The sequence below is a fragment of the Schistosoma haematobium genome, chromosome 6 (genome assembly GCF_000699445.3).
Source record: "Schistosoma haematobium chromosome 6, whole genome shotgun sequence".
Taxonomy (NCBI): domain Eukaryota; kingdom Metazoa; phylum Platyhelminthes; class Trematoda; order Strigeidida; family Schistosomatidae; genus Schistosoma; species Schistosoma haematobium.
Window position 1 is genome coordinate 16432871 of NC_067201.1, and position 23849 is coordinate 16456719.

The following is a 23849-nucleotide window of genomic DNA, read 5'->3' on the forward strand; positions in this document are numbered from 1 at the left end:
CATAGGATTCACACATTATTTTGTTTAATTGTAAGTAATAAAGTGTTATTACTGTCAGGGAGATTGTTACATTTCATGCTCTGCATAATGATCTTATCTTAGACACTTATTAAAGACCAGGAAGTACTGGACAGCTATTTCCTGCCTGTTTGAAACTCCTCGGCAGCACGTACTGTTGTAGGGTCTCATACTTTGAAAATAGATTAGTCATTTAATAGAAAGTATCAGTATGGGGGTTGTGGAGATTGTTAAGTTTTTGGTTGAGATCATGAATTAATTGATGTTAGACCACCGTTGGAAACCTGGAAGCACTGGACGGCCGTTTCGTCCTAGTATGGGGATCCTCAGCAGTGCGCATCCACGATCCCGCACCCCGCGGGATTCGAACCCAGGACCTGCTGGCTTCGCGCCTGAGCACTTAACCATTAGACCACTGAGCCGGCATCCAATGGTGTTAGTGTCTAACATCAACCAATCCACGAAATTGCGCGACCACCTTCCATTGTACTGAGGTAAATACCTGTCTCTACCCGACACGGATTAATTCATGATCTCAACCAAAAACTTAATAGAAAGTAGTCGAAGAATATTTTGACTTGCTACCTAATAAGTTTGAATTCACATGAATTTCATAAGTTGCATAAACACAGAAAATGGTGTATGCAGAAAAGTATAAAGCGGGGAAATATGAAACAGGAATTGCTGTGAGAGATTTCAATTGCTATAGTATACTGGTAACGGATTCGAATCCTTGTCATGAGGGTAAATGTTTCGGCTGAGACAACTAATATTCTATAGGATTGTATTATCTGGGTATTAAGTGATTATTTGGTTGTCAATTTTTGTCTCATACTATTTATAAGGTTAAAAAGTGGTTACTAGTCTAAATGACTCTCAAAATTACGGTGCACTTTGGTAAATGACTTAGAGATTGAATTATAGAAGAAATATTCTATGTGATGGAAAGTTGTATATTTTCATGCAATTGTATTTCAGCTAATCTTCACAGTTATGAAATTTACAACTCTGAGTTAGATATCATTAACAGTACAGTGGTGTGACTAATAGACTTTTTATAATTTTTAAGGAAAACATTTACCCAATTTTATTCAGTATGAGATCGATTGGTGGGTTGAGAATCCATTCCATATTAATATTATAGAGGTTGTGGAGATTATTAAGTTTTTTTGATTGAGATCATGAACCGACTGATGTCAGACCACCTTTGGAAACCTGAAAGCACTGAACGGCCGTTTCATCCTATTGTGGATGCGCACTGCTGAGGAGTTCCACAATAGAACGAAACGGTCGTCCAGTGCTTCCAGGTTTCCAAAGGTGGTCTGACATCAGTCGGTTCATGATCTCATTCCATATTAAAACTGAGTATATTTTCACATGAAAATCAATTGTACAACTAAAAAAATCTTCATATAGCTACAATAGTTGTAAACTGATTTACACTTTTCTTCAATAAAAATCGAAAAAAAAACTCGTCTTATATGTGTACCGGTATCCCAGTGTTGATATTTATACTGAGACTTGAACCTTGTACTTATCATTTCAAATGCCAACATTTCACCTATCAAACTAATGATTATAAAGAGCCATTAAGTTTACTCACTAGGTGGTTACCTGTAGTGGTCAATTATCTATTCATGATACATACAATCAAACATAAATCAATCATAAATCAGTTCTCAATCGTAACATTATCAAAATGCAAATGCTTACAAATAATGAACTATTCATTTTGATGTAATAAGCATTGAAATGTTATAAAACATGAATAGTTAAAACAATGAATAATCTTTATAATTTCTATATATTGTACTTTCTCATTATCAATAAACTAGAGTTAATTACTTTAGTTCACATGCTGACTTATTTATTTTATTGAATAAAGTTTAATCTTGATTAAATATTATAAAAAAAATGTTTGGCTTCTGCTGGGTTTAGTCTAGACACTAACTAGTCTATATTACATAATTTATTTTTATTTTTTCCAACAAGGAGAATAGAAAGGAAATGAAGAGTGAATGAAATGTGCATGTGTGTGTGTGTGTGTGTAAATGCGATTTTCTTCTCCATGTATGAATATGATAATTTTTATTATAATTGTTCTTAACTGATGATAATGATGATAGATGTATGTAATTTATTTGTGGATGATGATGATCATAGTAACAGAATAGTAGTACCATGTAATGAGGAATCTCTTTTAAACCAAGTATCTATTCATTTGTTAATAATGATTAATTTGACTTAACTAAGCAATTGGTTTATATAAAGAGATTTATGTAGACTATCCATTCATTCAATTTCATGCTCATTGCATTACCTGCTGTGATAATCTCTTATATAATTGGAAATCATTAACAGATAATCATTTCCTGTCTAATTTTTTTTGTTGAACGAATAATGTTTCTAAGCAAAGATGGATAGTGGCTAGTAGTGGAATTCAGGATACGTGTTTCGTCCTATTTAGGACTGGTCAGCTGGATGTACCTGCATCGCAGAGTTGATGTTCACTCTTGGACTCGAACCCAGTACCATCCACTTCAAACGCCATCACGTTATCCACTTAGCTACTGAGTCCTGTATTCCACTGCTAGCCACTATCCATCTTTGCTTAAAAAGCTTGTGACTTAAGGCTATATCGAGGCAATCTGCATAGGATGTACATATGCCAACATGAGACTGGTCAATTGAAGTTCTAAATAACAATGGGAAGATACAAGTAAAACAACACCAAGTGAATAATAATGTTTCTATTTGTAATTTTATAGATATATCTACGATGTTTTTTTCAAAATACAACATGTGTAGATATATGGTAGCATCCATACATTAAGGTTGATAATAACTAATTATTAGTACTGAACTCAGTATAGGAAAACTTGATCTAAAGAGTTTTAAAGATTCTCCCCATATTCAATCATCGTTATTTCAGTGAGAGATTGCTCATATTCGGTGATGACATAATAAAATTCATCATCTAATAAGTAGTGCTATCCTGAAATATCCATTTTGTTAGCTTATCCTGTTAGCTTTCATGCAAAGAATTACATAGTAACATTGAAATTTTGTGGGAAAATCAAAGAAGTAATAGGCTGGTAACTTGACATCGATGAATAAAAAAATAGTTATGTTAAACTAGCATTTATTTATATATCATAACACCCCAGAAGTAGCTTCCCTCTTCATCTAAATACGCTAATTGTGATACTCAAAATTGAGATTATTGGCCTTTTATGTTCGCTCTAGTCTGCAAGTTTAACTGTGTTTACTATGAATTCTAATAGATTTGCATTCAATTCGTAAACAGAATGTATGTGGGAATTTATGGAGATTGTAGTATTTTTTACAGCTGAATTCGCGAGTCGATCTAAGCTAGACCAACATTGGTAACCTAGTAGCACTGGATGGCCGTTTCGTCCTAGTATAAGACATCTCAGCAATATGTGTCCACGATCCCAAGCACAAGACCGAAGGTCCCGGGTTCGAGTCCTGCATGAGGAGTTGTGGGTGCGCACTGGTCAGGAGTTCCATACTAGAGCAAAACGGTTATCCAGTGCTTCCAGGTTACCAATGATGGTCTAGCTTAGATAGACTCGTGAATTCAACCGTAAGAATGTATATATATTCAGGTGATCGACAGATCGACTGTCGAAAACAATATATGACCTTATATACGTATAAAAAGCTGTCACACTCATATAAACTTACTACTAATAAAATACCGATGTGAAGAAAATCAAGTTAGTAAATGTAGTATTGTTATTGTCAAATAGAGCCTGCAAAATTAAGAAATGAAATTTTTGATGACGATGTGATATTCAATATTTCGAGAAAAGTAAAATACATACTTCGTTACTGTCATTATGACACAGTTTGAGACACATGATTGAAGTCTCAAACCATATATTAATAAATTATTTAGACTATTGTTTGGTAATTGGTAAATTTGATATTCAGTTAACGGTGAGATTCAATGACATTGCGTTTTGTCCTATATAGGACTCATCCGCTGAACTTAACAGTCCGTAAAAATGGAACCAAATAATTTGTCCTACAAAGTGATATCCCTTTAATAACCATCAAAAACCAACAACAACATAAATATTGTACGATCATTTTGTTTTACTTTGTAATTCTGAATCAGTATGGCGTTATGAATACAAAGTTAGGTCAATTAGGATATCTTCAGGTCTTATGTAAAGCCTAATACCTTTAGACTAATGTTATAGAATTCAGTAGTCCATATTTCTAAATGTAATTAGTAATTTAGTGAAATAATTGAATATCCTTTAAAATTTTACACACTTACCAGTCACTGTAACGAAAATAAGATAACTTGTAGAACTATCGACTTCTACTTGAAGTTTGTGCTGATGAGATATCGTTCAGAAGAACGATGAAAGCTCCACGACCAAACCATCCAGCTCAGAAAAAGAAAATCCATGAAAAACTATCGTGAATTATTTTGAATGGTCAATTCACAACATTATTTTCTAATCTCTTGTAGGGTTTGTTCAGTTTTATTTTATTTCATTTCAATAACTAACATGGCTTATTATTATTGAATATTTTTATCATCATCATTATAGGCTAGTGTTCATGAATGTTTAATACAATTACATTTACAACAATATTGGCCTAAATTTAATGATCAAGGTTTAATAACATTTGAACAAATTATTCGTATTACATGGGATGATTTAGAAGAGATTGGTATTTCCAAATTAGGTACGTTTATATTCTTATTTTACATTTAATGATATACTACTATTATTGACTAAGTGAGTAATAGTAGTTCATATGTAGTATCTGTTTGTGAAGATGTCAGCATTTCCATATTCTCCGCCTGAAGCCCCTATGAGGCTACTGCCGGTGCCAAGCCCGGGTGAAGGAGGAGGATTGGGCATGGGGTTAGCGACCCCATCCCGTAGAAAATTAACTCGCTAAAAGAATCGCTAACCAGAAAAAATTATTCAAACCACAATGAAATTAGACTTCATATTATTTCAAGTCAGCGATGAATCATTTTCTTCCCGAAAAAAAATCAGTTTTAACAAAATTCTTTTATATTCATACTGAATATCAGTAGACATATGTTGGCTTCATGTACTAACTGAATACTAAACAAAGAGATAGAAGTAATTAATCAGTTCTAGGTTATATTGTTAATTTCCAATTATTCAATAACATTTTCATTAATGATATGAATATGGGCTACAAATTATTTAGTCCATTTATCTTTCCCTTTAAAGTATTTGTTGAACATTGTTTACAGACTAGTTAAGAAATATTTTTATAAGCATCATCTAACCTAATTATTTATTTGAACACATAAACATTGGTACAAGGAGGCAGCGATTAGATATGCGCCACATAAACCATTCGATTTGTGTGAGGGCTGGGATACTGCCCGGATGCCAAAACCGAAGCAGATGGTTTTCTTAGGGGGCCACACCCCGAGCTTTCGACCTAAAGGTCTAATCCACAAAGCAGTGGAGCAACGTCAGGAGATTCAGTCCCATGGTGACCAGTGCTTAACGATAGGTTCATACTCCATTTGTTCCTTCAGGATACTGGAGTCCATGTGAACCATTGGTTTGGAACCAGGGTTTTCCAACTCCCCTGGGTGGACTCTCCATATCCACCAACCCGGTCAAAGCGCCGTGTATTCGCTTTTCGTCCTCTCAATTTCGTAAACAACGGTATTGTCGCGAGAAGACAGTGAGTAGGACTTCCCTCGCAGTGGTTGTATGCACGTGGCCACTTGAGAGCATTTCAAGAGGGAGATTTAACTCTCCCCACTCTCCGCGGTATCAGAGCATTTGGAGGTATCATCTAACCTGATCTAATATGAAGAAAATTGGAAAGAATAAAGTTTGTGAAGTATTAATGATGTTTAGATTTATTGATTTGTGCACTAACTAGTGTAGTTTTGTTGTGCTCTCAAAAACTTCACATATTTTCATGATTATGTTCAAGCTACAAATATTCTGTTAGAATGCTAAATCGAGATTGAGTTCAAAAATGACAATCTGACTATTATCTACACATGAATTTTGAAACTTCTTTTAGAATAACCAACTGAAGAAGTTTTATTCTTGTAGTTTAAATCTTACTCTTTTACTGCTATCAAGTTTTCAAGAACTGTCTGACTAAAATCACCAAACCTGTCATAAGTGTAGTGAACGAAAACAATAGCTGGGACGACCAAATGGGTTTTGACACAAAATTGAAAAGTTCTTGCATAAGATATTAGGACCCTTCATTGAGTACTTCATTTACAAATTTTCATCACTTGTCCTTCACATTACTTATGTTTCTTCTTAATTACGATCCTTTTTTAATTCTGTTATGTCTGTCGACGTAAGATGCATACACTACATCAGTTGTTAAAAGTTGATATGGTTGAAGTTTACTTGATTCTCAACAGTCATAATGATTTTATTATTAATTATTAGTCAACTATCGACCATCACATGAATTTTCCTAGAAATTTATAAGTCCAATGATTGAACCTGATAATTTCAAGTATATCAACTAACTAGTTACTAGGTGAAATTCGCAATTCATCAAGGTGTTGTCCTTAGAGGTATTAGTTAATCATCCCAGTGTAGTTATAAGTGGATATCTTGTACAAATTACATTTCAGAAGTTTTGTGTTGTTCTCAATCATGAAGCTTTCATTATTTTTCTAAACATTATTATCAGCATGTTCTTCAAAAAGAACTAAGCTATTCAAATTAGTGTTAGTTTTGATTTCCCTATTAATTGATGAGTGACAAGGGTGCCAGACTTTGGAAAATTTTGAGTTTTTTTGTTTCTTTGGTTCAAAATTTCAACTTTTTCAAATGTACTCATATCCATGGTTATCCACTGGTATTGATATAAGCGAAACTATATCATGGCTTTCTACAAGTAGTTGCTGTTCACTTGATCGGAAAGAAAATATATTCAGTAAATATTTCTTACATTCTTAAACAAATAAAAATTTTCATTGACTTGATGTTGTTTTACTTGTATCTTCCCATTGTTATTTAGAACTGAAATTGATCAGTCTCATGTTGATATATGTACGTCCTATGCAGATTGTCTCGATATAGCCTTAAGTCACAAGATTTTTAAGCAAAGAGGAACAGTAGCTATCAGTAGAATCCAAGACACACATTTCTACCTATTTGGGACTCGTCATCTGGATGTACCTGCATCACAGAGTTGATGTTCCCTCCGGGACTCGAACTCATTGCCATTCGCTTCAAACACCATCGCGTTATCCACTTAGCTACTGAATCCTGTCGGCCACCTGTTTGTGCAATGGGGTGAAGTTTAAATTCACTTGATATTGTTTCACTTGTATCTTTCCATTGTTATTTGGGACTACAATTGATCAGGGAATAAAACAAAAGTTAACTAACACAGATTGCGTAATCCTTTTAAATAATCATTTTTATCATGAATTTTTCAACAATATCGTCTTGTTGTTTATTTGTTTTCTCCATAGAAACTTGTTTTTAAATTATTTGGTTCCCCCCCCCCGTTTTCATCTCATATTTAGGTCATCAAAAGAAACTTCTCACTGCTATTAATAAATTAAATCGTTTAATTTTATCATCCAAAATCAATGGTACCACAATCGGTTGTTCACTTCAGAAAGATATTCATTTTATACCATCATCTACGTCTTCATTTATTCCAAATGATACTAGATCATCATCATTAGTAGTAAATTATGATTATTTAACAAAATTACCACAATATCAATCGAATCATAATGATGTTAATAAAACAAATGAAATAAAAAACAAGGAATATTGTCAACAATATTTAAAAGGTATGAATAAACTATTATTATTATTGTTTCATTTCAATAAAAGTAATCTACCTCATTTGTAAATGTGTTTAATATTGAAATTGCGCCATTTTCTAAATTGATTGATGATTACAATTGTATGAATGAGATTAATACATGATAATACTATAAATTTCGCACCTTATAAGTGAGAGTAGTCAGCGGTTCAAACAAATGCTTGATATTCGGAGAAGTGTTGGGAATAGTTGGAAGAAAGTTAGGGGTGGCCAAACCAAAACGTTGCATCAATGCTTGATGTCACTAATTTCTAGTCTGAGCCATGTTGGTAGATGCAGACTACTTGGTTAGGGTCCGCGTGACTATCGTAACCAATGGTTGGAGATTCTTGGTGACATGGCTCAGAATCAATCACAATGGCGTTGGTGTATACACTCTCTATCTTCCCTTAAACTAGGAGATTAAAATCGCTTCATATCTTTCTTTCTACCAACTAATTCTCTCTTCTTGTACTATCTCCTTATTCTATATATGACCACCACTGAATTGACCACTTCTGTGAATCCGGTGTTCATCTTGCTGTGTTACTGAGGTATGGTAACTTGGACCGATGCATGTATGTGCCTGGTCCTACGTTGTAACTGACTGACTGACTGATTTAGTGATCGTTATGACCTTGAAGCACAACAAAAATAACGAACTAAAAATGAAACTGATCAATCAGATAATATTACAAATAGGGAGTTACTTAGATTAGAACAAAGTTACCAACGGTTTATTTGCATAACAGAAATGTTATTTGTTAATGAAAATTTAAAAACTCAGTTAATCTTAAACCTTCCTGGTAGGAATTCATGATAAAATTAAGTAAGCGGTTTTCTTCTATTTTGTTCATATAGGGTAACACAACAATGAGTATGTTAGGATTTAGAAAAATATTTTAATCCTACTTTCAAAATCTCAAACACAACAATATTAAAATTATTTAAGATAGTCCGATTTCCCAACACATATTATGCCAAATGAAGTCGAACAAGTTGGAAATGAAACCGGTTTTTACTCATTAATGATACTTGTGGGATTTTGTATTTAATTACAAGCTTATATAGGTGAAAAATGGATAATCGAATTATATTTATTAAAAGACTTGGAGGTTCAGTGTTCTATTTGATTTGATGAACCAGTTATAGTTATCAGTTTAAGACCAAATGATAAGGGAAATATGCTGATACGTGTACGCTGTTAGTTAAGACTTAGCCTAACTTTCTATTGATTGAAAATCTAGTTTAAGTTTAAACGGAGACAGTTATATATTTATGCATCCGATTCAAGCTAGCCAATAAAAGCTTACTACTCAATCTTAGTTCTCTCACCGAAGTATTTAGTTAGGCTTGTGTATTGAAAGCGTACATATCAGTATCAGACTATAACGACCATCTATGTAAGGTCTTAGGTGCACACTGATGACACATCTATCCAATGCAACGTGTCTTCCAACGTCTAGTCAGCTGATATCATATGAAGATGTAAAACTCCCTTTGCATTACTGTAAAAAAGTTTATGGAAATTCACCGGTTACCGACAATCATTTCATTATCCATCACAATTGATGTATATAATGATTTAATTGATCTAGAGCATTCTATTTCCGGTTAACAACTAGAAACTTAATACTTTTAGATAAGTCGCACTAAAGAGAGTACTATTATTCACTGCATAAATATCTCTTCGACTTTTACAAAAAAAAATTTCTGATAACTTTACGTATTGGGAATGATATAAATAAACCAAGATACGAAAACGGACACTCAACTAGTGCAGTTCATGGTAGATATTCCTCTTATGGTTTACGACCACTGACTAATACCACGGGAAGAAATTACTAATCAGAATCCGAATTTCTATAAACATGTATCGCTGTGTTGACCCATTTCATATTCAACCAGCACTGGTAACCTTGAGTTAACTTCTAAGACCTTATTGGCACATGATTCGCTAGTTCCTCTCTCTTCCTTGCCTCTTGAGTCCATAAATTAGTAACCAACCTTCACTATATTAAATTTCAAGCAGACATAGTTTGTATACACGTGTACTTGGCCACACCAAACCATACAATGGAAAATAGCAATTATACATGATCAATGTAGCTGTGAGTAGGGGGTGCTGTAAAAACAATCAGTCGCATAGCAGTAGTTAATGAATCAATTGAAAGCTTATGATTAAGGTATATATATATATACAGAGAGAGATAGAGAGAGAGAGAGAGAGTTAGATATAGATACATTTAATCACTAAGGGAAATGATTTTGAACAGATTGAAAGAAAAGTAGTTCATATTGCATAATCTTTCCTTATTTCAAATAAGATAACATTTATCTGGAATTTTTCTTTGAAAAAAGAAACATCCATAAACATAACTCGTAAAAATAAATTTTCTATCATTCACAATAGATATAAACACTTGAAATATAAAAATATCGTAACTATTGCCACGCAACAATATGTAGATATATCTATCTAAATATGTTAGGCAGTTTTGTGAAGGTGTTTAAATTGTTTAAACATGGTTTCTATTCTGAACTGTTAGTAATTTAAGAATTGTGATACAATGTTTAAAGATTAGGTCCAGTAGTTAAGTTTTTTCACTGATATTATGAAACGATCTAAGTTAGACCACCACTGAATAGCTTCTCGGTTTTCAAAAGTAGTCTGATGTAGATCAGTTTATGATTTCAGCAAGAGATTGATCAATTGAAGTTCTAAATAACAATAGAAAAATACACCAAGTAAATTTAAACTAAATAGCTAGTATGAATAAAATCCCTAAATAAGTTTTCGTACAAAAAGACACTAAATAATTCCTATAGAAGAAAAATAAAATAGTCTACACTAAATATTATTTCTGTTTCTTACAAATGATTACATTAGAAAGTACTTCTCGATATTATAGTGAGGCTAACCAAGTCGGAAGCCATTTAGTTACCTACTAATGTCGCATTGGATGATCATCTCGTTATAAAATGAATAGAGGGAAGTTAACTGATGACTAAGTTACCTAGTAACATCATCATGTTATTATTTAACTTATTTAAGGTTATAGGCAAGCAATTCTGAAGTATGACAAATTAAGACTAAAAAATCATCCAGGAAATTGTCAGTTTTCTGTGATCAATCAGTTTTCGTTAGTTCATAATGAAATTATCAAGGAGACAATATGAATTCAGATAATTTGAGCGCTTTACAGCTGATTCATTTTTCTATTAAGATAATCTCTATTATAAGCGAAGATGGATGGTGGCTAGTAGTTGAATCTAGAACGCGTGTCTCGTCCAATTTATGACTAGTCAACTGGATGTACCTGCATCCTAGAGTTGATGCTCACCCTGGGTTCGAACCCAGTACCGTTCGCTTCAAACGCCATCACATTATCTACTTACCTACTAAGTCCTGATAGCCACCTGCTTGTGCAATGGGGTGAAGTTTAAATTAACTTGATATTGTCTAGTTGTATCTTCCCATTCTTATTTAGGACTGCAATTGATCAGTATGTACAGTACACACATGCCAATAAGAGACTGATCAATTGCAGTCCCAAACATCAATGGGAAGATTCAAGTAAACAATACCGAGTGAATTAAACCTCTATTAATCTGTAAAATACAAAGTAAAATATATTAAAATGCTTAATAATTAAACGATTTTTTAAATACTGTCTTTTGTATCCCAATGTTTTGCTCTACACCGTTCCATAGATAAATAGTTTGACTGTACTCCTTAGCATACAACGATAAAGCATAATCACGTGTACAGTTAATTAAGGTTATGATTCGAGTCTATCAGTAATGCTAATTTATTTATGAAGTTAATTAAATTCTTAAGTATTGAATGAACAGTAATAGAAGCCAAGTTTTAATGATACTTAACTATCCAAACTGAAGAAAGATAGATCTTTGAAAATAATGATCCTGACATTTTAACCACAAATAAACAGTTTCATTTCTTTGAAATTTCTATTTCCAATAATATCTTAAGACAATGTTATTTGGATTTATTTTCTTTATAAAGTTTCAGAAATTGGGATACAAGTTGAAGAAAGTCAAACAAAATCACATACTTCACCGTCATCACCTTGCTCTTCTTCCAATTCAACAACCTCAGATTTATCATCAAATGATTCACGATATTCCCTTCCTCCGCCAGTTGATTTTCAAGACTCACCACCTAAATCATCGTCATCTGCTTTTCCAACTATTTCATTAATTCATGATTCAGAACATTCAAATTCTAATTTACAACAGTCTAATTCTTCTTGTATAATAAATGAACAATTAAGATCTAATCTTTCATCATGTACTACTATAGTTAATAACAATGTTCAATCTTCTCATTCATTGTGTAATATTCATAATCCCATAAATATGGATAACACATTATTAAACAAAAATTCAACATCTGTACGCTTCAGTAATTCTGAGTATCATAAAGAAGAACAATTGAATAAAGTTGCACAATCGAAAATATTTCAAAGGCGTTCTTCCAATCCTACATTATATTCACTGAAACCTAATGATCCTGTACAGAATACTAGCGATTTATCAAAATGGTCCTCAGGTTAGTAGTAGTAGTAGTAGTAGTAGTAGTAGTAGTAGTAGTAGTAGTAGTAGTAGTAGTAGTAGTAGTAGTAGTATAAATATTTTTGATTACATTAACAATTTAACTATAAAGAGGTAGGATTGCTTTTGTTGATTAATCGTTTTGACATAGAAATAGATTTTAGCTAAAATTCAATTCCTAAGATTTGATTAAATGAAAAAAAGATTTTTTGTTTTTATAATATTAAAGTTACTTGTAACATAGTGTTACACAATCAATGCTCAATAATGTTATTTTATTTGAAAAATGATTGTTCAGTTTATATGAGAAACTTGTTAACGTTACTTGGTTGAATTAATTTATTTACCTGCTTTTTCAGCAACTGAATTCAAACGGGTCTGTTGTGAGATAGTAACTCACTGAAAACAATGGTGGATGTGTCACTCGATTTCGTGGATTAGTTGAAATTAGACAGTAACATCATTGAATACCAGACAGCTCAGTGATTTAGAGGTTAAGAGTTCGCGTGCGAGACTGATAGGTCTTGAGTTCGAATCTCACGAGGTGAGATCATGGATATGCACTACTGATGAGGCCCACAATAGGACGAAACAGCCTTTTAGTGCTTCCAGGTTTTCCATAGTAATCTAGCTTCAAATGACTCATGATCTCGACTAATAAAATAAATGTTCACCAATTGAACAAAATCTTATGTGTAAACTATTCGAATTCTAACTCATTAATCTAAAGATATCATACTTATTAAGAAACTTAAAAGTATATCATGAATCTAAAATGGTTCAAAGTCACAATGTAAAATGCTAAAACCTATTCAGTTCAACTTTATTTTCAGTGACTCTCCTACTCCATTACAATCTGTAAAATATACTACCCTTTCAATATTTGATCATATATGATTTTCCTTACTGAGGGCTGATTTCATTCATAATATGTTTCAGTTTACTTGAATATTCTTATATTCAAACAAATATCTAATGACCTTTTTTTAAAATATTCTGATCTTAAATATGCAGTTAATAATTATTTAGGAATCTAGTAAATTTCTTTTATAAATTAACTTTTATTATTTATTTCAACATATAAATATTGGTACAAGAGGGCACCAAATATATATGCGCCACACCATATTTGTGTGTGTGTGTGGGCTGTGATACTGCTCGGGTGCCCAGACCGAAGCAGGTGGTTTTCTTAGGGGGCCATACCCTGAGCCTTTAACCTAAAGGTCTGACCCACAAGGCAGTGAAGCATCGTGAGGAGATGCATTCCCATGGTAGCCGGTGACCAACGATTGGTTCATACGCCATTTGTTCCCTTAAGATACTGGAGCCCATGTCACCATTGGTTTGGGATCCGATTAAAGCACTGGACATTAGCTTTTCGTCGTCTCGTTTTCGTAAACGACACCCCCACCACGATATGAGGAAGGATTGGAATAACGTATGTACATATATATTCGATGTACTATTCGCTTTCTAAAGATGGTTTTCATTGCAAACGAATGAGTTTTTAGACTGATTGGATTACCTTATTCATTCTAGTTACAAGACTATTTTAAAAGTGCTTCTACTTCACATCAGATAATGTTCAACAGTTTTAGATATCATAGTGAGAAACACACTGTCTATATTTTCAATTCAAGTCACTTGTTATAGATAATAGCATCATTCCTTGGCACAGTTGACTCTATTCCCTATGAAACTCAAAAACTTTAATTAATATCCGGTCATTAGAGTGAATACACAGTTTTCACAGTTATAGGCAATTCATAAGAATTTGTGTAGTATGAATACAGTTTTCCTAACGAAATGATATCAGTTCAAGTTTTAATAAAAACTGGGACACATGTGACTGGGATTTCATTATAGTTTGGGACTTTCCAGTTAGTCAATGGATGGTACTTAAGAGTTGACTGAAGTGAAAACTGTGAATTATCGGGATTTAAAAACCTTTCTAAACGTTACGGTTACTAGGTGGTCTGGAAGTTTTAGATTACAGTTGCTTTAGATCTGTGGATTCATTACTTACTTACTTACTTACTTACTTACGCCTGTTACTCCCAATGGAACATAGGCCGCTGACCAGCATTCTCCAACCCACTCTGTCCTGGGCCTTCTTTTCTAGTTCCATCCAATTCTTGTTCATTTTTCTCATGTCTATTTCCATTTCTCGGCGTAATGTGTTCTTTGGTCTTCCTCTTTTCCTTTGACCTTCAGGATTCCATGTGAGGGCTTGTCTTGTGACGTAGTTGGGTGCTTTCCTCAATGTGTGTCCTATCCACTTCCAGCGCTTCTTCCTGATTTCTTCCTCCACTGGGATCTGGTTTGTTCTCTCCCACAGTACGTTGTTGCTAATAGTGTCCGGCCAATGGATCTGAAGTATTTTGCGTAGACAATTGTTAATAAACACCTGTATTTTCTGGATGATGGCTTTTGTAGTTCTCCAGGTTTCTGCCCCATACAGTAGAACTGTCTTGACATTTGTATTGAAAATCCTGACCTTGGTGTTGGTTGACAGTTGCTTTGAGTTCCAGATGTTCCTCAGTTGTAAATATGCTGCTCTTGCTTTGCCGATCCGCGCCTTCACATCTGCATCAAATCCACCCTGTTCGTCAATGATGCTGCCCAAATACGTAAAGGTTTTTACATCTTCCAAATCTTCTCCGTCAATTGTGATTGGATTGGTGCATTCTGTGTTGTATCGGAGAATCGTGCTTTTCCCTTTGTGTATATTGAGACCTATTGCTGCTGAGGCTGCTGCCACACTGTTTGTCTTCTCCTGCATCTGTTGTTGCGTTTGGGATAGAAGGGCCAGATCGTCTGCGAAGTCTAGATCATCCAACTGCATCTTAGATGTTCATTGTATCCCGCGCTTTCCTTCAGACGTTGACGTCTTCATGATCCAGTCGATCACCAGGAGAAAGAGAAAGGGTGAGAGTAAGCAACCTTGCCTAACACCGGTCTTCACTTTGAACAACTTTGTCAACTGTCCTCCATGTACGATTTTGCAGTGTAATCCATCATATGAGTTCTGTATGATATTGACTATCTTCTGAGGCACGCCGTAGTGTCGAAGAAGTTTCCATAGTGTTGTTCTGTCCACGCTATCAAATGCCTTTTCGTAGTCAATGAAGTTGATGTAGAGTGACGAATTCCATTCAATTGATTGTTCCACAATGATCCGTAGAGTTGCGATTTGGTTTGTACACGATCTATCCTTACGGAATCCTGCCTGTTGGTCACGAAGTTGGGCGTCTACGCAGTCCTTCATCCTGTTTAACAATACCCTGTTGAAGACTTTTCCCGGTATTGAGAGAAGAGTGATGCCCCTGTAGTTATCACACTTGCTCAGATCGCCTTTCTTCGGTATTTTGATCAGAAATCCTTCTTTCCAGTCTGTTGGTACTTGTTCCTCATCCCAAATCTTATTGAAGAGAATGTGGAGTATCCTTGCAGTTGCCGCTACGTCTGCTTTTAGTGCCTCTGCTGGGATTTTGTCCGGTCCTGCTGCTTTGTCACTCTTGATTTGTCTGATGGCCATGCCGATTTCTTCAATTGTTGGTGGGCCAACATTGATTGGGAGGTCCGTGGGTGCTGCTTCGATGTTGGGTGGGTTCAGTGGAGCTGGTCGATTCAAGAGTTCCTTGAAGTGTTCTACCCACCTGTTTTGTTGCTCTTCAATGTTGGTGATTACCTCGCCTTCCTTGCTTTTCACTGGTCGTTCTGGTTTGCGGCGATTTCCAGAGAGTTTCTTTGTCGTGTCATACAGTTTTCTCATGTTTCCTTCTCTTGCAGCCTTTTCCGCCGTCGTTGCTAAATCTTCCACATATTTACGTTTGTCGGTTATGATGCTCCTCTTCACTTGTTTGTTTATTTCCGTGTATTCAGCTTGTGCCTTGGCTTTTTCTGCTCTTGTTCGGCTGGTATTGATCGCTGCCTTCTTGTTCCTCCTTTCTTGAATCTTATCCAGTGTACCAACAGTGATCCATTCCTTGTGGTGGTGCTTCTTGTGACCCAGAACCTCATGACATGTTGAAGTGATTGCCTCTTTGATCCCCTTCCAGTTGCTCTCCACAGTAGTTCCTTCTCCATTGAGTAGATCATGAAAGGCCTGGAACTTATTGCTGAGGACTATCTTGAATTTGTTGAGTTTGTTAGTATCCTGGAAAAAGGCCGTATTGAACTTTTGTGATACTGTCTGCCCCGTTGTCCAGTGCTTCTTGAGTTTCAATTTCATTTTGGCGACCAGTAAGTGATGATCTGATGCTATATCAGCTCCTCTCTTGGTTCTCACGTCCTCTATAGTCCTCCTGAACGTTTTGTTGATGCAAATATGGTCGATTTGGTTTTGTGTAGAGTGATCCAGTGAAGTCCATGTGGTTTTGTGTATGCGTTTATGTGGGAATATGGTGCCGCCTATGACCAGCTTATTGAAGGCACATAGATTTGCAAATCTTTCACCATTTTCGTTTCTTTCTCCCAGTCCGTGTCGTCCCATGATGTCTTCATATCCAGTGTTCTCCGTTCCAACCTTGGCGTTGAAATCTCTCATCAGAATGGTCAGGTCCTTTGTTGGGCACTTCTCGACGATTGACTGCAGTCTATTGTAGAATTGATCTTTAGCTTCTTCATTGTAGTCGTTGGTAGGCGCATAGCATTGGATGATGTTCATTGAAATGCCCTCTTTCTTTGTTTTGAAGGAGGCTTTGATGATCCTTGGTCCATGAGATTCCCATCCTATAAGCGCATTTTGCGCTTGTTTGGACAGCATCAATGCAACTCCTTGTGTATGTGGGGCATTTTCTTCTTCATGGCCGGAGTATAACAGAAGCTGTCCTGAAGTTAGTCGTTGTTGTCCAACTTGTGTCCAATGTGTTTCACTGATCCCAAGCACCTCTAGGTTGTATCTCCTCATTTCTGCAGTAATCTGGAAGGCTCTTCCGGTGTCCCACATTGTACGAACATTCCATGTACCTAAATAAATGGTTGCTCTGGTTGTCAGAAGGGGTATCGGCTTCGTAACTTCCGAAGGAATTCGGCTTTCATCGTGAGGCGTCATAATTCTTCTAAATGAAGACCTTCTGACTCCCAGGGCAGAGTTTAAAAGGTTTGAATAATTTTTTCTGGTTAGCGTTTTTTTAGCGAGTTAGTTTTCTACGGGATGGGGACGCTAACCCCATGCCCAACCCTCCTCCTTTATCCGGGCTTGGGACCGGCAGTAGCCCCCGGAGGGACTCCAGGCGGAGTTCTGTGGATTCATAGTACTTGTAAATTTAATATAATAATAAGATACAATCTTCAGTCCCTCCTTAAATAACTTTTCAACTGATATAATTGCATGATGAAAATCAGTTGAGAATTGATCTCAAATGACAAAATTAATACGATTCTTTGCTTCTTTAACCGAACTGGAGACTATCAGATCTTAATAGAATGTCTATAGTCTTCAGGCTACTGAGTCACTATCTAGTAGATAACTTAAATCAATTTGTATGATGATGATAATGACGTGACAGTGAGGAGGAAATGAAAAGACAAAAGAAGATTTTGATTATTCTCCCCCTTGTTTTCCTTCCAAGATTGGCCACATTTCAACATGATCGAGAGCATTCGATCTGCACTAACAAGGACTAGACACGCATGACATTGACCACCACCCAGTGATCAATCAATTGTGATTACATCTCAGTCCTACAGGAGGTCAGTCGCGGACCGGATAGCTTAGTGGTAACGTCTCTGACTGTGAAGCTGAGTGACACGAGATCGAATCCGCCAGGGAGCACCAGTTTCCTCAAGACTACAGGTACACCTTGCTGACGAGTGCCAAGTAGCACGAAACCCTGGTCCAGGGTTTCCTGTCGACTACCTCCAACCACCATCTAAATGTTTTTGTTCTTCATCCAGCCCTTTTTTATATAAATATATATATATATTTTTATTAGATAAACACATATTGAAAGATTTCAATATTGTTTATAATAAGTTGATAATAATAACTTAACTATTTTCATCTTACTGGGTTTCCCAAAGAACTTTATTCTAATTTACTAAATGTATATGTTCATTAAACTGACGATGGTGGTGATGATGATGATGAATCATTTCTCTGTCTATTACTTTCACTTAATGCATTATACAGTAATATAAATTCATATAAAATTTATATTCATTTATTTATGGTCGTATAGATGTAGCATCATGGGAAGAATAAATTTATTCTAAATAATTCAATGTTTTATGACTAATTACATTTTCTTCATTTCTGTTTTCGATTGCTCCATTAATCAATGCTTATATTTTGTTACCCATTAGTGTTTAGATAAAGCTTAGCTAAGATTGGACAAGATGTCTTCGTTTTATGTTTTATACTATTTAAGTAGTATAGTTCATTGAAAGTAATTTTCTAAGTTGGTCTTTTGATGTAATCGAATTTATGGGATGCCACATTGTGTCATATTCATGAAGTCCTTGTTTCTGATTGGATTCCATTTATCACATCGCGATTTGGTCGTAAAAATGTATGGACAAACATTGAGGTCTACTGTGTTTAATGTTGCGTGATTGATTGGAATTGAAATATGTAGAAAGAACTTGGTCAACACTGTAGACTAACCAAACAGACTAAGTGACCAATTAATTTTTCTACCCTAAAAAAGGTTATTTGACGTATGAAAATCCCAGTGGTTATGCCTCTTATCGTGACTGTAGAGGATCAGAGTCTAAATTGTACGGAGAACTGAGATTCGGGAACTTTAACAGCTGCTAACTCAATCTTGATATATTCACAACAAAAATAGGAAATCGTAACAATTAATATGGTCGGTTGCCAAAATGTTTTTATTTATTTATTAGCATACATTCTTAATTTGTCAACACATAAAATGTACTTGAGTAGAGTAAAGCTAAACTGTAGCCACTAATTCGTCAGTATACTTCATTCTCATCAATATTCAAAATTGTAACTGACATATCGGTGACGTATGATGTTAGGTAGTTGAATGCAATTCATAGAAATCCTTGGTTGATCTATTTATCATACTATTTGGTACTTATCAGAAAGATATACCAATTACCTCCAGTATTCACTGGGTTTTACTGATATTCTTCAAGACTCAGTCTGTGGAGAATTTTAATAGAATTGAAATGAGCAACAGCATGTATAAAATGAATCATTCTATTAAATTATCAGATTGTCTTATCTTGGAATAAATAAACATCCTGTTAGTTAAGTTTATCTTGAGATCATATAAATCAGATTTTTGTGATAAGTTGCTATAATGGAACACATAATGTACAACGAAAGTTTCTTGATGTGTTTTGTCAACCTTTAAATGCTAGTTATTGATATTTTTTCTTGATTAGGTCTTTTAACAACTCCACAACTACGACTTCCAATCAAGTAAGTTAAACACTTTGAAACAATTTTTTAAGTTGATTCGAAATATATCGTGTTGCTTCAAAGATATTCTGTTGTAGTTTGGCCGTGAAATCCGGAACGCGAACTCCATCCTATTTGGGGCTCGTCAGCTAGATGAATCTGACTCTCAGAACTGACGTTCAATTTGGGACTTGACCCCAGTACCATTCACCTCAAACGCAGTCTTATTATTCCCTTAGATACCAGGTTCAGATAACTGCTGACTGATGCATGAGCGTGAAGTTTCTGATTTATTTGTATTGGTTGTCTAAATATTCCGATTGATGTTTAGGATTGAAATTGATAAGTTTTGGTTGGAATATATGCATCTCGTGAGTACAATGCGATGAGGTTTGATGCTAGCAGTACTGAGTTAGAGTCCTGGAGTAAATTTCAACTCTGGAACGCAGATACAACGAAACAGGCGTCATAGATTCCATTGCTAGCCACCAATCATCTCCGCCTGCAATGTTTGTGAATTAATAGCATTATCGGGGCAATCTGCACAGAATGAACATATGCCATTTAGAGACTGATCAATTGCAGACCTGAACATCAATGAGAAGTTACATTTGCACTTAGAAATACAATTCTTTCTATTCGTTAGGATATAACAAAAATATATTTATTATTAATGGAAAGATTTCAACAACCAATACAAGTGAACCATTCTGTTGTAGCTAATACATTAGTTTAGGTTAGTCAGAATAATGAGTTATAAGATAGGTAACTGTACTGAATAAAACTATCCCAAACAGTCTTAGCTTCGACAACTTGTGAAATGAAATAAATATTGTTTACTGTCAGGATTTTCATTTCTATTTTTTATTGCTGTGACTCAGAAATAAATTGATAAACCTTTATGTGCAAATGCGCACACTGAATGAAAGCCGCATTATTAATCACGCTGACAAGTTGAGAGTGGTTAGGAATGAAATTTAAAAGACACGTTCCGTTCTACTAAAAATTTATCAGCTGCGTACTTCATTAGTGATGTCCTTACTGAATCCTCTACATAAACGACGGGTGAATACAAACCCTTTAACAAATTTCAAACACATAGTTCCCTTTATTATCTGAATATCATATCCTAGTGCAAAACACTGTTGTATTTGAATTTATAAATACCAGATTCAAATTATATTAGAAACTTCGGAGGTTAATTGCTGTATGGTCAAATGTGTGCATTTAGAAGAATGACATTAATTTAAAAATCCTTGTTTAACTTCGGTATCATTGCTTTTCATCCTGGAAACCTCTTAAGAATAAACTATCCTACACAATTAGTTGTCTCTATAAATTCGAATGAGGATAGAAAGACTACTGAAACAGAATGTAAATTGATCACTGATTGGGGATTCTCTTGAGTTGCTAACGATGTTATTCGTAAGGAAAGACAGCATAATAATACTACATCATGAACAATATTGCTTGTGAATATATATATATATATATATATATATATATATATATATATATATTCCTGTTGTATAAATATTCAGTACCTAGATTATATATATCTACCTTCCTCTTATTATAAGCTTCATTTTGATCTATAGATTATTATTATACGACTTACTGCTCTTAAGTTCTGTTCAGTTTATTGATTACAGTCTCCCACAATCACAGCCACTTTTCCGCTTGATTTAGCATAAATGTTAATTTCTATTTTATGGAGTTATGCGGTCTGTTTGGTTGATATATAAACCCAGTATGTTTAAAATATATGATTCGCATAGTGTTAGCTGGTATTGGTGTTCTAGACTCAAATGAACGAGCTAGGTGAATAAAGGATCAATAAGGACGCTATCCTGCTCATACCGGTCAAACATCATTTGTTTGGCACAGCAGTACTAAGACTGTATACGTTGTATTTCGATTGGTGAATAAATCACGTGATAACTAGCCGGGTTTAAAGTTACAACAGATAACCTTCTTAAAATTTGTAACAACATCTTACTAATACAAACCTCATACAGACAATATTTTTTCCATCAATTCAATCATCTTATATCCTTGAAAAATTTCAATAAATTTAAGTTGACTAGTTGGTTATCCCAACTAAATTACAATGACCAATCACAAAACGTTTTATTCTAATTTACTCAATAAGATGTTCCATCCCTTTTCTTGTCATAAATAATCATCCCCTTATATGTTTTATTTATATATAATTTTTATAGTGTCAATTCTAATTCTGATCCAGATTTGGAAGCTATGCACAATATACAAGTTATGCTTGATCAAATCAGTGAACGCCTTATCTTAACTAATAAATAATATTGGAATTTGAAATGTCTAATTGGCAACAAATGAACATAAATGGTTCAGCTCTATCAATTTAAACAAGAAATTAGGTTTATGATCATTGATTGTTTAAAACATACACTTAGTCAACTGATTTATTTCATTTAATCATTTTTTTTTTATAAAAAAAGAAGACATTTACTGATACCATATTATCATTATGTAAACACTGAATATTATACTTCTTATTTGGTTATTTTATCACACGATTTATTTATCGTGCCTTAACTATTTCTAAAGATAGATTTAATATGGATTTGGTCTGTCAATAAAAGATTTTCAATTTGGAGCGAGAATATATATGGACTTGTCAATGACAATTATTTCAATTCATCCCTAAAGTATACTCTTAGCATTATATCTATCCAACTTGATTTCATATTTTAACGCATCATCACCCCTTGCCCTAAATTTCCTTTTGTTCTCCCTCCTCCTTGTACACCTTTGTTTTTCTCACTTTTGTCTGTTATTACATGCTTGTGTATGCGTTATTTTTCATTTCGTCTTTTTTTTCAAATATCATTGTTAAGTAGTACGTATCATGTATCCTTTTAAAGTATTTTGGCGGTAAAATAATGTTCCAATAAAAAGAAACACCTTTTTCTTACTGTTTTTATCATATGTAAAATATCATATTCCTTTTGGTGTGTAATTCCTTTGTTCAATAGGTTAACAGAAGAAAAAAGTTGTTTATCCTAAACTTATTTTATGTATTAAACCATTTACGTGAAGAAAAAGATTAAGGTATTATTTGTTTGACAATTTTATCAATGATTAAATCATTTTTCATCAAAAAAACAAATATAATTTTCTTTAAGCCATTCTTAATAATTGTACATTGAACTGGATATTATTTATTTTTAGACTTGACCATATCAGAAACACGGTTGAGGTTATGAGTAATGTTTTCAATGTTGTGAAAGTGTGTTGTATTCAGGAATTTCGATCATTTCTCCCCCCATTTAATCAATGAGTACTCCATGTTAGAGTGTAAACTTTACCAACGGTTTTCCTGCAAACGTCTGGCGTTATTTAAAACCGACTGGTGTGAACATTTCATTTTGTCTCAGTGGATAGTAAACGTAAACAGAGTGAGAGTTAGTACTCCTAAAGTAAATTCCTGATGAAGAATACACTTTTGTGTGTGATACTTTCCCATTAGAATGAACGGAAAAATGACCAGATGTTGGACACACCCTTTGGAAATGTTGCAGATAACCTCACTCGTTTAACAGATATAAATACGCAAATAGCTTGTTCTCGCCTGTTTTTTCCCGAAATTTATGAAGATAAGGAACTTTTTAAACCAAGTTAAATGTTGTAATGAACGAATTCTTGATTAGTGGATCGATTTATTATACAATACGAAAACGTTACATTAAATGCCTAATTTGCTCACCTTTCTTGAGTTGTCTTTTACAAACCCTATTTTTCTTCCACTACTGTTATTATTTTGATTGCTTTCTGTTTTCCTTTCTCTTCTATTCATTTTCCCCTTCTGTCTGTTAAAATTCTACTCTCGATTGCCGATGCGTACGACTTATATTTGTCCTTACACGTAGTGCACACCACACTGTCGCTTGTTTCTTTCACTGTACAAAACAAATTTCAGGAAAAACAGAGTTTTATGCTAACACTCTCTCGAATGTTTAATAGTGGACATTATTTTAAAAATTATAGTAGAGCTTTTCAC

At 34.3% G+C, this 23849-nt stretch overlaps 1 protein-coding gene across 1 annotated transcript in view; it reads left to right on the forward strand.

Moving 5' to 3' along the window:
* Nucleotides 1-23849, forward strand: part of CASKIN2 (Caskin-2) — a 66581-nt gene extending 42732 nt beyond the window's left edge. Inside the window, exons 6-10 of the mRNA XM_051216979.1 lie at nt 4608-4746; nt 7571-7846; nt 11888-12433; nt 19795-19831; nt 22033-23849. Of these exons, the coding sequence (XP_051065608.1) occupies nt 4608-4746; nt 7571-7846; nt 11888-12433; nt 19795-19831; nt 22033-22129 (1095 nt within the window). The 3' untranslated portion in view covers nt 22130-23849. The remainder of the gene's footprint in view (nt 1-4607; nt 4747-7570; nt 7847-11887; nt 12434-19794; nt 19832-22032) is intronic.